This window comes from Schistocerca americana, chromosome 7 (assembly GCF_021461395.2).
Source record: "Schistocerca americana isolate TAMUIC-IGC-003095 chromosome 7, iqSchAmer2.1, whole genome shotgun sequence".
Lineage (NCBI taxonomy): Eukaryota > Metazoa > Arthropoda > Insecta > Orthoptera > Acrididae > Schistocerca > Schistocerca americana.
In genome coordinates this window covers 252,137,512-252,155,734 of record NC_060125.1, presented here as the reverse complement: position 1 = coordinate 252,155,734, position 18,223 = coordinate 252,137,512, and the positions used below count along the sequence as shown (strand labels likewise).

At 39.7% G+C, this 18,223-nt stretch overlaps 1 protein-coding gene across 2 annotated transcripts in view; it reads right to left on the bottom strand.

The window, feature by feature from the left end:
• The window catches only part of LOC124622654 (multidrug resistance protein homolog 49-like), a 142,847-nt gene that overhangs the window by 68,748 nt on the left and 55,876 nt on the right, over positions 1–18,223 (bottom strand). Inside the window, exons 2-5 of one of the 2 annotated variants that reach the window (XM_047148445.1) lie at positions 13,468–13,553; positions 8,368–8,428; positions 1,826–2,019; positions 1,323–1,467 (exon numbers count right to left, since the gene is read on the bottom strand). In XM_047148445.1, coding sequence (XP_047004401.1) covers positions 1,323–1,467; positions 1,826–2,019; positions 8,368–8,428; positions 13,468–13,544 — 477 coding nt within the window. In that variant the 5' untranslated portion in view covers positions 13,545–13,553. The remainder of the gene's footprint in view (positions 1–1,322; positions 1,468–1,825; positions 2,020–8,367; positions 8,429–13,467; positions 13,554–18,223) is intronic. The other variant, XM_047148446.1, reaches the window with a different exon arrangement.

Genomic DNA, 18,223 nt, shown 5'->3' with positions numbered 1-18,223 from the left:
GATGACAACTAAACAGACCTTCAACTTGTTAACAGGAAACAGTTTAACTCTTGAAACTTCCTGGTATATTAAAACTGTGTGCCGGACCGAGGCATGAGATGCACTGATGGAAGTAAAGCTGTGAGAATGGGCATGAATCGTACTTGGGTAGCTCAGTTGCTAGAGCACTTGCCCACAAAGGCAAAGGTCCCGGGTTTGAGTCTCGGTCTGACACACAGTTTTAATCTGCCAGGAAGTTTCATATCAGCACACACTTCACTGCAAAGTGAAAGTTTCATTGTGGAGCTTAACTCTGAACCACAAAAGACTCATACTAAATGAAAGACCTCCTAGCACCGGAAGCAGATATTAAAGTCACACACCAAATGAGAAATTGTATGTAAAATTCCTTGTGGTCCAATTGGACAACAATTCAGTAGAAGCAGACTGAAAGAATATTGTGTAAAGCAGTCAGTTATGTATCTTGCACGGGCATATCCCAGAATTCTTACACTCCTGCCCTGTACATTAACTCCTTAATGGCATTTACTGCTGTTATAAATTTCAGTTTCAACTGATTTGTTATCAGCAAAGTCATAACAGAAGACAAAAAAGTTCATGTAGACTTTGTATACATCACTAGAGTCCAGAGTGGTGTTACCTACCTACTCTGGTGCAAAGGTAATCAACAAACTTCCATCTAATAGAGCAGCAAACCAACCCCCAACAGCTCAAAATAATATTTTAAAAAATTTCATTACCCATTCCTTGTGCAAATTATTTAGTTTCAATAATTGAGAATTATTATTATATACATAACAAGCATTAGTATTCATTGTCAGCTGTCAAGCACACTCTGCACGGCCTGATTTTGCTATTTATTTGATACAGTATGACAATGTCTCATGTCAGCTAATTTCATTATTGATAAATGTGGGCAGCTACTGAGTGATTAATATCATTAACCATTGTTTCTGGAAGAGTATTGAAGGATCAGTAATACAATGCCTGCAGTGGATAACAATGATGTAGTAACTTACAGTCTTGGTAAGCCAATCAGAGTAATAACTGGACCATGAGACTGAAAAAATAATGAGTAAAATTGCACAGACAACAACATTCACATAATCATCACGAAAAAAGAAAGGGTACAACATCCATTAAAACTGTTTAACAACATCTTGTCACAGTATAAAACACATTCTGTTGTAATGTTCCATACAATAATTTTTACACCAGTCATTCCAGTGTGGAATCATGAATGAAACACCACTTCAGTTTTATGCAGTATTGCAACACGTAGTCTATTTCATTAATATGATCACATTTTAAAAGTGCCTCACCTGTTTCTGTGCTGCACTGTTGAGACAAGTAACACACAGCACATCTAAAATGAACTGAATTGCAGATATGGATGATAATCCAACTCCAAAAGCACCGGCATCTTGAAGTAATGCATTATCTACCTCTTTCTTTGTTCCATTAATGCTGAAACATTAATCAGTGAGTAATGTTTTTGCTAAATATGTAAGATTCAAAATACTGAATTTGTATACATATTATTTTAAATGATTATTTATTATATTGGCCTATTTTAAAGGAAATTCTTTTGTTTGTAAAATTTTCTAGTCTTCCTGTTCTCATTTTTAAACTGTCATATATCTGTGAATTACACAGGGACTCATTCCACGAGCAAATAGGTTTGGGTCTCATGGAAGTTTATCAGTTAAAGTGAAATTATCACATTTCTACTCCTTAATAATGATAGCGGCATAATTGTCATTGTTTTTAAAGTATTTGAGTTATAAGTTCAAACAGAGGAAAATACTAAGTTCTAAAAACTCACATTGTTTCACCGCCACCAAACCAGTTCAGCAAAGATGTACGTGTTATTGTTGAATTTGACATTGACCATTCAACAAGGACAGCTGTGAATTCTCCATAAAGTACAATGAAACCAGGCATACATACACCTGAGAGGACTCCAAACATCACACCAAGCAATATCAGGAACTTTTCAAAGCATGTTGAGTACCTAAACTGCAAAAATTTAGAAAAGTATATATTCAACTATTGTAATTTGTGCGAAAAAATATGATTAATAATTATAACTACAATAATGGGATGAAAAATTGTTATGTCTATTTATATGACATTTATAACATATTACTATGCTACATTTTATGTCGACAATATCATGTCCATGCCCACAATGAGCACATTTGATTAACAACATAATTTCAAAAAATGTAATCTCTGTATTTCCTTGTTTCTGTGTGTTTTCTCACACTTTCATTCCGTGTACATATATTGACACAAACCGCAAAGATGTACTTTGTTCCTTAGCATAAAGGAAAATCTTGCATGGAGCTACGAACTCTAAAAGTCAATGTCTCACATGCTAACATCAACAGTTACAAGTTACACATCAGAAAATGTATTTCATTTCTTACACACAATACACTGAACTCGTATTGCAATCAAAATGTGCATCAGCATTAATGATATCACCTCAAGGCAAAAAATCAATAATCATTATACTATCTGTACCTGACAAAGTTCATTATATGATTTTTTCAGTTAATTCACTTGTCCTTAATTAATATTGTTTAGTTAGTAAACAAATGTGATGTTGCTGTAACTTCAGACATACGCAATATCAAAGTTTCACCAGCAATAAAACATATGCATCTCTCCCACTTGCAAAGACACAGAAATCATAAAACCTAACAAGTAAGTCCTCCATAAGCTCAATGAAAAATATATTATGCATCACCCCAAATGGTGTCTAACTGCTCTATCGACTCAAAGATGTTCTAGTTTCTGTATGGAGGAAAATTGCGACAATGAAATTATTTGTTTTAATAGTCACCATATGCAAATAAAATTGTATATTTTCAGCCATTACATCATACCTCATTCCAGTGTTCCCTTGATGAAGCAGAAGAACTGTGGCGATAAAATGGACTGAGGTTAAAGCTCATAAATGAGCAGCTATTAAATACTGCCATAGTACGTAACTATTGTTGTACCTGTAGTTTCTCCCTCAGCAAGAAAAAGAGGGATGTATTGTGAAAGATTTGAAAGGAGGAATAGGTCACAAAGATGCCAGGTTGAGACAGATCCATCTGTTAGAGGATGAGAGGATACCTCCATAAATTCACTTTTCTTTGTCTCTTCTCATCCTCACAACAGGTGGATCCCACTCAACCCGGATTCTGAGTGTCCTGCCCTTCCTTTCTAACGTCCTCCTGAGAAACTAACAGTTCTGAAAGCTAAGATAATTTTCTTTTTCTTTTGTATGTGCTTATAGGCAGTTCTTAGAATTCCATGTTCTTAAGGTAACTATATCAGTGTCCCTGTAATTTTGTAAACTACTGTTAAGCTCCATTCATTATTTTATATACTATTGTTACACTCCTTTCGCGGGGCAGATATGAATTCAGACCATTTCTTAGTGGTAGTCAAACTACGTCTGAAACTTTCAACCATGTGGAGAAGAAATTCTGAAATGATGGTCCGCTTCGACAAGAATAAGTTGAAAGATGTAGAAGTGAGACAGCGCTATCAAGAAAAAATTGCAGAACATCTCACAATAACAGAGAACCCTACCAGTGTGGAGAACGCATGGATGCTGCTGAGGAATGCAGTGTTAGAAAGTGCAAATGAAGAACTAGTTTGCGATGCAAAACGAAGAAGTAAACCTTGGTTCGATGAACAATGTCGAGAATCTGTTGAGATTAGATCAGCGAAGAGGATAAAATGGCTACAGCAACTCTCGGAAGAAGCAAGGGTAGCTTACTACGAAGCGAGGCGTAACACGGACCAACTCATGAGAAAGAAGAAACGGGACCACCACAAAAGTCTGTTGATTGCAGTCGAAGAAGCAAAGTCGTCACGCTCGTTTTTCCAGGCCTCAAGATTCGCCAGAGGCGCATACAGACAACGTACATTGGTCCTAACGAATGAGACGGGTGAAGTTGTACCGCCAGAAGAGCAAGCAACCCTATTTAAAAAACATTTTGAAAACCTATTGAATCCCGACAACCCACCAGTAGGGACAACACAGACGGATGCCCGTTTTGACAGAGTTGAAGTCCCTGAACCATCTGAGGAAGAAATCAGTGTTGCCCTAAAAGCACTCAAGAACAACAAGGCTCCAGGAGGTAGTGGTATCACAGCTGAGATGCTTCGCTTGGGAGGGGAAACACTGGTGGGTGCTTTGAAACGATTAATTTCTACCATCTGGGAAGCAGAAGTTATTCCTGAGGAATGGAAGGGAGCAATCATATGTCCCATATTCAAGAAGGGAGATGCTACTCATGTATCCAACTACCGAGGGATTTCGTTACTTGAAATTGGCTACAAAGTTTTTACAACACTGCTACTAAACCGCATGAAACCACTGGCTGAAGGAATTGTAGGGACCTATCAATGTGGGTTCGTTGCTGGACGATCGACAATTGATCACATATTTACTCTGAGGCAGTTGATAGAAAAATTCTACGAATTCAATAAGGATCTACACCTCATCTTCATCGATTTTCGACAAGCTTATGACAGCATTGACCGCGCCACGTTATGGGAAACGTTAGAGGAACTTGGCATCCCATCAAAATACATCCGCTTAATTGCTGCTTGCTACTCTCAGTCTACGGCCCAAGTGCGGTTTGGTAATCAACTATCACCATCATTCAGTATACAAAATGGATTGAGACAAGGAGATCCATTGGCGCCAATATTATTCAATTTGGCCCTGGAAAAAGTAAGCCGTGACACTTGTCGAACCAGAGAGATGGAGATGGTGGGAGCAGACACAATCTTGGCATTTGCTGATGATGTTGTGATCCTTGGCGACACTCTAGAGCAAGTACGCAGGGATACTTCCCGATTCCTCCACAATGCAGAGAAAATTGGGCTGGTGGTGAACGAGGAAAAAACTAAATATCTTGTTGTATCACGCCGCCGAGATCTCCCTCCTTCCATTGATGTCGACAGGCATACCTTCGAACGAGTTGAAGAGTTCAAGTACCTGGGCTCCATACTAACAAATAGAAGTGAAGTAACGAAAGAAGTACAGCAACGTATAACAAATGCTAATCGCATGTTCTTTAGCCTGAACAATCTTTTCAGATCTCGGCTGATATCGCAGAAGAACAAGATCCACCTATACACGACACTGGTGAGACCAGTACTTTTATACGGCTGTGAAACTTGGGCAACATCAGCAACAGCAGAAGAAGCAATATGTGCATTTGAAAGGAAGGTACTTCGGAAGATATATGGACCCATCTACAATGCCATGGAAGGTAAATGGGAACGAAGAAAAAAAGAAGGTTTATACCAGCGGTATGGAAAGCCACACATTGGACGAATATTGGCGCAGAAGAGACTCCAATGGTTTGGCCACATCCTACGGGCAGACGGATCCCTTCCAAACAGAGTCCTCCACTCTCAACCCACAGGAAAACGCCCTAGAGGACGCCCAAGAACTCGATGGAAGGATAGGATAACAACGATCCTGAAAGAAGTGGAACCAGCAGCCGTGGAGGAGGACGCCAACGACCGGATGAGATGGACTGCCATCTGCAACAGCTCCCTCCTCTCGTGTAATTGACAGACACTGCGTGTGTGTTTTTTTTGTTTTTTTTGTTTCTGTAATGTATCCCTCTTGCCTTTTAAACCTTTGATTGAAAGCCCTGTTTATTTTTTCGTTTTTCTTTAAGCTGTAATGTACATATGTAACTTTTACTACTGTATAGAGTACTTTTGTAAGTCTTTTTGTCTTTACTTTTCCTTTTGTTCTTCTTGCTGTAGGCCTTAAAGGCCCGATAAGGCAATAAATGATGATGATGATGATGATGATGATTGTTACACTCCATCGTGGATTCCCCACTGTTTGATTCTATAAACTATTTATGACTAATGAAACTATATTAACGTAGTAAACATAATAGATATTTCCTGACTTTGCAAAAAGCAGTTGTTTTGTCAGTTACATCAAATAACAATTCCTTATTTCCTGTTGATAGCTTAATATCTATATGATAGGATGGCTATAGGCATCTGCAAAAGAGGGCACTTGCCTCCCCCCCCCCCCCCCCCCCCCTCCTCCCATGCCATTTGGAATTTAAAATACTGAGATTTGATTTATTGTATAATTTCCTTTTGTGTCAGCTTAAAAATTTATTTCTTTTGGCTTGGCACATCTGAAACTGACTAAAACTCATTTAGAATGACTGTTACTTATTTTGCACAAGAACAGAATAGAATGTCATTATTTGTCATTCTCATTATCCAACTCTTGTTGAAAGAGGAAGCATCAAATTTGCAATTAAAATTTTTAGCAGTCGGTACAACTTCTCTTAAAAATTCAGATGAGTTTACAGAGTAAATATACACATTTAATGGGTACAATAATAAGTCTTACAAACACGAAAGTATTTCTACATCATGTACACTGATAAATTTGCTAAAATTATTCTATTTCATACACACTTTTGTCAAGTGACAACACCTGTACAAATTCTTTTCAAATTCCTTAAAATATTTTCATATGCAGTGGCACACTGTGTATGATTTTGTGCCAATATATTTAATGCTGTTTATGCATTTGGGCAGTCTGATGTCTTTGTTATTTTTATTTCTAAAATGGCACTCACAGACAGTGCCTCTGTGTAGTAAGTTCTGTGCCTGCTTTTATAATGAAGGAAAGCAGGCTTTAGTCCACAGTAAAAGTATCATTAATAGAATCATTTCTTTGAAAAATAGCAGACAAGATCCCATAATGCATGAATACATGTTGTTGTCCTGAGTGTTTTCTTTTGTCCTAAGAACAACACCTGTGCACCAGACCAGTCACCCCATATGATAACTCCATACACCAAATTTGGATGGATGAATACATAGGAATAGGAAATCAGCTGATGTTCATTACCTATGTCTTTTAAATTATGCAACAGGAATGAGACTCTGTAGGGTTTGGTACACACGGCTTCATGTGTGTACTCCAAGTCAATTTTGAGTTCAAGTGAATTTGAAACCCTTTGACAAAGTCATACTCACTAACTTTTTCAATCAGTGAACAATTTTTCTCTGATCCTTGAATCTAGATTATCAGGTAATATGTAGAAGGAGTGGTTAATAAAGTGTGATGTTTATTTTCTTTTGAACTTAACAGAGATTTTCTTGTCTCATGTAAGGTGAAGTTGGCTGAAGATCTTTACCCCAGAATACAGAGCCATACTCTTAACTTTATGGAAATTATCTTGAACTGCGGATGCGCAAATCAAAATTCAATTGAGACAGATTTCGTTTTATTAACACAAAAACATTATTTTTAGTGTAAGTATAATAGGAACTCAGAATAAGAATGCCATGATCTTTTAAGCAGCATCTTTTTTAGTTTGTCTATGGGTTTATAGCATTTTATCTTCTTAGCCAGTTGCACCGAAAGGAATTTTTATAATACTGTTTCCTTTAATGTATGGCTATTAATGTTTACATATGGTACCCCCCCCCCCTCCTGCAAACTGTTGTATGGGTGCCCTTGCTGCCCAGTGAGGTGTACCATTCCCTCCATAACATTTTCGCAAACAGAATTATACAGAGTACTCAATTAAAAATAAAAACCCCTATTTTCAGTAACTCCTTTGAGAGCTCAATGTTTTTCTAGTGCATAATTCTTCATGGAAGTCAGGTATTTATTCTTTAAGTCTTAACAACTGATGGGATAGTGACTCCTGAGAAGTAACATGTATCACTGGCAGAAATGTGCTGGACTCAGTTGTTAAACTGCCCACATTGGTCAACCAAATTGAAGTTTTTGTGATTCATGATAACATAGAGCAATATGTGGCAGAAATACCAATGTAAGAAACTGGATAGCTTACTCTTTAAGACATTTTAATATCAATTGTATTCAGTGAAATCTCATCCATGTACCATATTCCCCTACATTTTGCAAGGTAAGATAGGCCATAAGTGAGACTTCAACCCAATTAGATGGGGACTTACAGAAAAGTTTACATTGCAAATACATTTGTATCAATTAGGACAATATTTGATACTGATGTCAGTAGCAACTCATTTCCACACATCTGGAATTATCTTGCAAACAGTTTGCTTGCGGACGCATGTTTACTGCAGTCACCTGTGTCCTAAGGATACCTCCGGCACCCCAAGTCACCACCTGTGTCATTTGGGCCTTAAGTCAGCTCTGGAAAGTCTGTCTATCTCTCTCTCTCTCTCTCCATCCATCCATCCATCAATCTCTTCCTGTTTCTCTCTCTGATCTACTTTTAACTTTAAACTCATTTGTCTCCTGTTTCTATTGCTTGTCTTACACCAGGAGTAGAACACAAAAATCTTAAAACAGATACAACTTACCAGCTGGTAATATTTTAGTGGTGTATACGTCTCCTGCTTTTCTTTAGGTGGGGTGAAGCTTCTGAAAAAAACAAAAACAAATAAGTTTGTTAATGATACTGTCAATCTCAATAGCTTCTATTAAACAGTTTACTTAGGTCCTGAAAGATTGTAATGAGCATTTTTCACTAAATTCTGGAGTTTAAATGGTCATAGCACATGTAAACAAAGATAAAGTACTGTCATCCTTTCCTGATATTTCTGTAACATTTTTAGTAAGCCAACTGATGGCCTAACTTTACATTTTGATGATAGATCTCAACCTAAAAAGAATAGGAAATACATATCCTAGGGCAGCCCAGTTAAAAAATAATGGGTTCTGCTAGTGACTGACAACTGTGACCACTATTTTTATGTTAGTTTTCTGTCCTGACAGACAGGCAAAGCTATTAATTTTACCCATTACAACATCATCATGTTACTCAAAGGATTAGACCCAGATAACAGAGTCTTCTTCATTTTCTTGTGCCCTTGTCCCACAATTGTGCATGGTCAATATGGTGATTAATGGATTTGGACTGTCAATTTAAGAGGTGACTGGATGCTGTTCCTGTCTCCACCCCATTGCCCTTCCCCTCCCACCTCCGAGATGAATTGTTTGTACACCAACAACTGCTTGTGTGTAGTGTCATTCGTGGGAAACTGTGGGAAAGTTTTCTAAATGTTTGCGAGTCATAAAACTGAGGTAGGACTTGCATACCAGTCCGATATTCACTTAATCGGGTGTGCGAAAACGCATTAAAAAAAAAATCCAGGGCGGCCAGCATACCAAGCCTCATCGTTAATCTGCCAGGAAGCTTTGATGTGGGGCCAGCATCTCTCCAGCTCAGAAGTGGCGCATTAACATGCATGGCTATCTGGGTTGTGTGATAGACATGGACAACAGAATTCCGACACCAAACTTTCAAACAATATGACTGTTGCAATAAAATGAAATGGTAAACAGGAATTTTTGTGCCTGCAGTGCTTTGAATTGGTATGAGGGAGTTATTAACTTTAAACATATGTTGTTGTTGTGGTCTTCAGTCCTGAGACTGGTTTGATGCAGCTCTCCATGCTACCCTATCCTGTGCAAGCTTCTTCATCTCCCAGTACTTACTGCAACCCACATCCTTCTGAATCTGCTTAGTGTATTCATCTCTTGGTCTCCCTCTACGATTTTTACCCTCCACGCTGCCCTCCAATGCTAAATTTGTGATCCCTTGATGCCTCAGAACATGTCCTACTAACCGGTCCCTTCTTTTTGTCAAGTTGTGCCACATACTCCTCTTCTCCCCAATTCTGTTCAATACTTCATCATTAGTTATGTGATCTACCCACCTAATCTTCAGCATTCTTCTGTAGCACCACATTTCGAAAGCTACTATTCTCTTCTTGTCCAAACTATTTATTGTTCACGATTCACTTCCATCCATGGCTACACTTCATACAAATACTTTCAGAAACGACTTCCTGACACTTAAATCTATACTCGATGTTAACAAATTTCTCTTCTTCAGAAACGCTTTCCTTGCCATTGCCAGTCTACATTTTATACCTTCTCTACTTCGACCATCATCAGTTATTTTGCTCCCCAAATAACAAAACTCCTTTACTACTTTAAGTGCCTCATTTCCTAATCTAATTCCCTCAGCATATGGTATTACAGAAACAGAAAGATTGTGTATAGGCTGAGACAAGCTACACAGGACACCCAACTATAGTATGAATGCAAAAACCTTTCTGCCCGATCTTATTTCTGACAAACTATATACTGGCTCTGATGTCACTCCACATAAATTACTGTTCAAGAATGAAGCAAACTCAAGAAATCAGAGCACATTTCTTATATGTAAGAAATGTGTGGTGTCAGAAACACTATAAAAAGAAAATGCTTAGTGACAAAATATTCAGCATATAAAAGCTTGTAAAACATGCAGTTTGAAAAATGAAGTAGCAAGTTGGAGATGCACACAAAATATGAAATAGTATCACTCTCTATGAGTTGGTTCAGGAGCTCTACTGGCAATCAATTCTATTCCTGAAACAGAGAAAGCCGTTCCTACTGTTGTAACAGAGCTGTGAGGAAGTCTGGAAGAGTCATTGGTGACAATTGAAGGGCTGCAGTTCATCCCTCAAATGACCCATGCATACTCTCTATTATCCACAAACAGGCACATCACTGGCTACTGCACACAAAACATTCATCCAGCGGAGTGGCTCAACATTCACAAGTATCGTGATGTGTGAAGAGGAAGTCTCGATGAACTGCACACCTGGAAGCTCACATGTGGATGCAAAACTCGTCTCTACAGTGTTCCTCTAGGCAATAGTAGTATTCCTCCTGTCACTGATGACAACTAAGAAATGAAGTGCTATACACTCATCCAACATAATATCTCCTCATTGCCACAGAAGTGATTTACTTGCATATCCTCTTGTGCTTGATGCGTTTGAGAAATGAGAAATATTCTGCAAACTGAAGCAGGACTAGTCTGGGACTATCACATTCCTCTAGTTATTCATGGTCCCATCCGGAGTCTGCTGCATCCACAATGAAACTCTGAACTGTCATGAACAGAAGACACTACCAAAAATCTGGCCTAGAGCAATTGTTCTCAGACCTTAACATAAAGTTTGTCAGGAAACTTTGAGCTCTGAAAACAACATTGCTTCACTGTAGCATACGAACAGTCTGAAGCAACAGCACCATGGCCACTAGCAGGTTGAAGAGAGTCTGAAGGCAAAGTCCAAAAACTGCAATGGTTTGTCATAAATAGAGCCATCTGACAGTCCATAAAGAATGTATTCAAACTAAAGTGAGGTGATCTGTAATTCTTTATGGAATGGCTACATGAAGAGTCATAGTCCAAGTGATAAGCCATGTGTGGCAAGATTGTCTATGTTGAGTACAGTGGGCATTGGGGCCATATATCTTGTCATCTTCATATACATGTAAGGCCTCCCTCCTACCTCTCCCTGAAAAATGTCCAGTTGTTCATCATGGAAGCATGCAACAGTGTTAATTTATTGTGATAAGCCATGTGTGGCAAGATTGTCTATGTTGAGTACAGTGGGCATTGGGGCCATATATCTTGTCATCTTCATATACATATATGGCCTCCCTCCTACCTCTCCCTGAAAAATGTCCAGTTGTTCATCATGGAAGCATGCAACAGTGTTAATTTATTGTCATCTGGTTGCATCATCACACGTGACATGTCATGTCAACATAGAATGTGCCTGTGTCTGTACAAACTAATGTAAATGAGTCCTCTATGTGGCAGAAAAGTGGGAACCTGATGGTAATTGTTGTGATGCCCCTGAAGTCTATCTGAACCCAGGTGCCCACATGACTGATGAAGGATGTGAGGTCTGTGAGCTGCAGTGCAAGCACTGGAATGCTGGAGTTGTACCTCCTGAACGAGATGGTGCCAGTAGTGCTAGTGGCAGCATGAAAAAACAGTTCACTGTATTGGCCCTGGATACCACCATCCCTAGCATTCACAGATTAAATGAGGTCACTGTTCATGGCCTCTAACATGCAGGGCTTATCCTCGCACCTGTAAGATGGTTTGTCCCTGTTTGGGCACATACTCAGAAAACATGGATATCCTTCAGACATTCATGCAAGACATGCACATGGAAGAGACAGCAGCATTTGCCATGTAGCAACTTCACTGATCTTTCTCAATAAATCAGTGTGATCACAACCTGCAACTATATTTTTAAATATTTTCATTGAGCACACTGCTTCACATTTCTCTGACAGTGGAATGATTAAATATCTCTAGGCATGAGTAAACACCTCCAGTGGGAGCTATTTTTGTTTCACAGTATTTGAATATATTTCATGTGAACTGTGGGTTGCAGTCAGAGATGATCATTTGAGCAGGCCTTCTAGGGCTAAAAATGTATGGAAATAGGAAAGCAAGTAAACTATCCAAAACAATATTGATTTGAAAAATTGATCCACAAAATTTAATGTTTTCCTATGGTTGTAGGGAAGATGGCTGCAGTGAAAGAAGTGTGTGGTGCTGAATGGCTTTCTGTATGCTATGAGCTGAAGCATACTAATTTTTCAGTGTTTAATGTTAGACCTGACCACAATGGAAGATTTGTACCAGAAGTGTGAATTGTTGAAAAAAATACAACAAAGATGGTTCTTTTGTTAGGTGAAACAAGAACATTATCTATGGTTATGATATCTTATACAAGTCGTGGCAAGATATCAATGAAGAGTTAAAAAATCATCTTCAGTTAATAGATTTGCCAAAATTTAAATAAATTATTGTAAAAAAATCATGGGACTAATGAAATGCAAGCAATGTTAGTTATCAGTTATCATGTCAAATAACCTGTTTCTTTGTTTCACTTTCACACTAATGATTCATATTGAGCATTTACATAAAATAAGGGAAAGGCAAACACTCACCAATAGCAGACTGGTGCGTGGAGCACAGAAAACAGTAGGTACACACTAGCTTATGAGCTAGCTGTTGTTCCAATAAAAGTACACACCAACACCAAAACATTAACTCCTGCAGCCATGGCAAGACTGGTTACTGATTATCAATTATTGTAAGCAGTTGTCTGAGAGCTGACAGATATAGGAAGGGAACAGGGAAGGATGCACAAGAGAAGGAAGGGTTAGTGGTATGGAGCAGGACATGTCTTTGAGCAGATGACTCAGTAGCTACACAATGCAATAAAAGGATGTCAGAGGTTAGAACACATAACAGAAAGGGGGGAGGGGAAGGAGAGGAAGATGAAGATGAAGAGGGAGATCAGGGAGAGGAGTGAGAAACAGAAAGGAGTGGTAAAAGGGGGAGAAATGGAAAGAGAGAGGAGTAGAGAAAGGGGAGGGAAAGAGAGAGTGGTGAGAGAAAGGGGGAGAGAGAGAGAATGGGGGGGGGGGGGGGAAGAGTAGTGGGAGAAGGCAGTATATACTTTGGAGGGGGAAGGAGTGGTGTGGACAGAATACGGATGGGAAAAGGTAAGTAGAGGCAGTGGGAAACATGTTAGTGGGGGGTATTTTTTGGCACAAATAGAATAACTTTTTCTACAAGACACTGTACTCACACAGGGAAAATTCCAGTTTTTTTGGTTGGACTTACGGTCCCTCCCAGCTGTGTCACTGTGTACTTTCGCATCTTCATTGGGTTTTCCTGTAATGTTTAAAAACATTCATGCTGAACCAGTAAACTGACATACACAGTTGCAAGGAAAATAAAAACATAAAACTAGAACAAAACTGAAGCAAAGTGGAAAACATAACAAACAAACAGCTGAAATACATGCATGAAAGGTCTATAAGCTATATCTCTGTTAAAGAATTCATCTAAGGAATAAAAAGTAAATACATTCCTGTTATGTTTTTAAGTAACGCACTGTTACTGCGTAGGCCATTGATGCAATTGGTAATGAATTAAGTATTTTAATTCAGGAAGACTGTACAGCTTTCTGTGCATGAGTTAGATTTTTGAGATCACAATGGGGGGTCAGCTGTCCTTCTTGTATTGTGATCATGTTACATTTCATTGGTTTTGTACAGCACAAGATTGCCAACCATGAAGCCCTTAGTGAAGGGAAGGAAGATTAGGGTTTAATATCCTATCGACTATGACATGACTAGAGAAAGACTCATAATGGAGCAAATATATTGGGAGCTGGAGATTCTGAGGGGTACCCTGCACGTAATTTCAGACAATCTTCCTCTGCAGAAAGATAACTTTCATTGATGTGGATTAATTGCCCCAGCAGATAATTCTATAGCACACAACACAGTGAAACTGCCCAAAGTAAGAAGACTGTGACAGCGATGTCTCCAATCCGAATGGCAAAAGTACCTGAGGACATTTTTATGATGTGGAGGACATGATGTTCCCAGTTAACACAACTATTTCTGTGGAGCCCTAAGAATTTGGTGCAGAGTACCCGTTGTATTTACTGATTTGCATGTACAAAACGTATCTCCAATGGCATTGTGTGATCAGAGCTGAACTGGATGTAATTACTTTTTCGCAGGTTGATTGACAGTGAATTTACCTTCAACCAGGTTAGCAGCTCTGAAGTAATTTATTGACATCAGCCTTTATACTGGTGGACTTGTCTGTTGTTTATCACATTTTTGGGACTTTCGAAGTTTTCTGTTTTCATGCATATTTTGTAAATATGTAATCAATAATAGAATGACTTAAAATGAACATACATAGTACATGGACTTCGTTTTAATAAAGAATAATAGCTAACGCATCCAGTAATGACAACTAATAACCAAAGCAACATTAACTTACACACGGATCGAAAGGAGGAATAACTATACGGTAGATGCGACTAAAGACACAATCGCCGTGCAGCTCAGTTCAACAATGAACCGAACGCTACGTTATTAACACGATGTCCACCGAAAGTAAAGCGCCGGTGAAGGTCGTGGCACCTCTTTCCATTTCGGTGCCTGATGCGTAAGCCTTCAGCGCAATGCACGCAGAAGTGGCGTGGCGCGGACACCTGGCAGCGACGAGGCACAGACGTGGCGTGGGCGAGACGTAAGCAATGAACACTGAAGTGGCGCTAGCAGACAAACGCACAACGGCCGCGTTACCATTCTCGAACCACAAAATGCTTTATTGCGGCAAACAAGAAGCTGAATGCAAAAGCGCTTGAGTAACGGAAGGGCAACTTCACAGGGGGCCACTTCACAGTGCTGGTCAGTGGTTCGCTAACTGTGCTTCCGTTGATTTGTGGCGCTGCTACATCTACCTGAGAGTACTCTGCAGTTCACACTTAAGTGTCTGGCACCAGAGGATTCATCGAACCACCATAAGCTACATCTCTACCGTTCCACTCACGAACAGCCCACGGGAAAAACGAAAACTTAAATCTTCCTTTGCGATCTCTGATTTCCCTTATTTTATTATGATGATCATTTCTCCCAACTTAGGTGGACGCAAACAAAATATTTTCTCACTCCGAGGAGAAAGCTGATGACCGGGATTTCATGAAAGGCCCTGCCGCTACGTAAAACGCCTCTGTTTTAATGACTGCCACTCCAGTTAGTGTTATCACATGCGTGGGGTTTTCTCCCCTATTCGCGATAATACAAAACGAGCTGCCCTTCTTTGAAGTTTTTCCATGTCCTCCGTCAGTTATATCAGTTGCGAGTCCCACACTTGCACAGCAGCGCTCCAGAAGAGGGCGGACAAGCGTAGTATAGGCAGTCCCTGTAGGAGACGTGTTGCATCTTCTAAGTGTTCTGCCAATAAATCGCATTCTTTGGTTTGCTTTCCCCACAAAATTATCTATGTGATGGTTACAGTTTAAATAATTCGTAATTGTAATCCTTAAGTATTTAGTTGAGTTTACAGCCTTTAGGTTTGCGCAATTTATCATGAAACAGAAATTTAGCGGATTCTCTTTAGTGCTCGTTTGAATGACTTCACACTTTTCGTGATTTAGAGTCAGCTGCTACTTTTTTCCCCATGCAGATATCTTGTCTAAATCATTTTGCAATTCGTTTTGACAATCTGATGACGTTACATGACGTCAAATGACAGGATCATCTGCGAACAGTCCAAGAGAACTGCTCAGATTGTCTCTTAAATCTTTTAAGTAGATCGGGAAGAGCAGGTGGCCTATAGCACTTCCTTGGGGAACGCCAGATAAAGTGTTTTACTCAATGACTTTCCGTCTATTGCTACGAACTGTGATCTTTCTGACAGGAAAGCTAAGTGGCGCTCCAAACTCGCCTTAGTGGCACAGCAAACGAAAGTTAGTGAGGCCGAAAGCTCTGCTCACCGTGCGTAAAATCTGTCGCGTGGACATCGAAGCTGATTTCATTCTGGCTATGCTTCTGATTCGCGGGAATCACCGAACTAGAAGAAGATTCTGGGTTCGTCCACTGGTTGTAGAAAGATGCAATCGTGGACCCTTTCATACATTTTTTGATGATGCACAACATGATGATGACAATTTTTTTCTTATTTTATAATGCCGAAAAACTCGTTACAAGAAATTTTATTGGAATCAGCAACATGATTCGAAGAAAAGACGCTGCTATGAGAAAGGTCATTCCACCAGAAAAAAAGAGACTAATTCTGAAAGCTTTTTAAATAAAACAAAAGTTATTAACATTCTTCATCTTTATGCTCCATGCCGGCCGTGGTGGCCGAGCGGTTCTAGGCGCTTCAGTCCGGAACCACGCGGCTGCTACGGTCGCAGGTTCGTTCGAATCCTGCCTCGGGCATGGATATGTGTGATGTCCTTAAGTTAGTTAGGTTTACGTAGTTCTAAGTCTAGGGGACTGATGGCCTCAGATGTTAGGTCCCATAGTGCTTAGAGCCATTTGGACCATATTCTCCATGTCTACATATTTGCAGCCCTCTGTCGATAGAGGGCTCCCAATTTTAGCGTGTAACATGGCGGTATATAACGTAACTATGTCGGTGCGTGAGAAACAGCATGCTGTAATCGAGTTCCGAATTCGAAGAGTTCGTACACACATGGAGCACCCTCTCCTTTAGCCTGACAATATCTGACCATACTCGAGCGCTGCGAAATCTGCAACATTCCGATGTCATGGGTTCACTGTCATCGGTCGTCTTCCATACAGTCCCGACTGGGTCCCATCCGATTTTCATCTGTTACCAAAATTTAAAGAACAGCTTCTAGGAATTCACTTTGGTAGTGATGAAGCGATGCAAGCAACGGTGACATTGTGGCGCCGTCAACAGTGTCAGACATTCTGCAGTGATTGTATGAACACACTGGTCTCTCATTTGAAGAAATATGTTCGTCTACGGGTGACTACATTGAGAAATAAATACGTAGACACGAGGAATAAAGATATAGAATGTTAGTAAATTCTGTTTTATTTAAAAAGCTTTAAGAGTTTCAGTATAAAAGATTCGGAGGCATTGCTTTGCAGTACGTCCTCGCAGTTAAAAAAAAAACTGATTTTGGAGGCGGTACGGTGAAAGGCGCAAAGTTTTCTATTAGCCCAGCTCGACACTCTCCCCCCCCCCCCCCTCCCCATGATTCAACTCTGATTACAGTCACTGCTAATGCCGAGGACAATGGATTCCTTTTCTGCAAGACGAACCCAGAGGATTTCAGAGGTCTTGCGCTCTAGACCATGGATTGCTCAGAGCCACATTCAAAATAATTGTGTATGTCTGGTTACAAACTTCATATGATGACCCTACCACGCTAAAGGAAAGAATATCCTGCAACCGTTGGTTTGTCAAAGCATTGTAAAAGCGCCGAGAAGTACCGGGAAAAGAAATCTGCCACTAGATAACATTTCAGTTTCTGCTAATTTGCGCGATAAACTTCTGCCAATAAAAAGTGCCGAGATGGCAGCCTTGCTTGATGTGTGGCAGTATATCCCAGATAAAAAAACGCAGCTTCTGTCTACTAGACTGTACCTCTTTAGTGTAACTACAACAAGAACAGTGTCAATTTTTTCCGAATTTTTTTCTGCTACCTGTGCAGACTTGTATTACATTTGACACTGTGTGGTTTACCTGTCTTGTTACACTTTCTCAAAATATGCTTTCTATTTACGATTATGATCGTATAATTGAGGATAGTTTTCTATTATTCTACAAAACTTTATGTTAAGCTTTAAATCATCTGTCATTTTGCCGGTTCAGATTACTGGAAACGGCAACGTGCTACTTGAACGAGTCCGCAACGGGGCACTTCGTGACAACAAATGGATGTGGCGCAGACCACGAACCGACGCGTCTCCGCCACATCTCCATGGGTATTGCTTCATTTATTAGCGTGGAGGTGGCATGAAACAGCGTCACGTCCCCGCCAGACGACTGCGCCACGC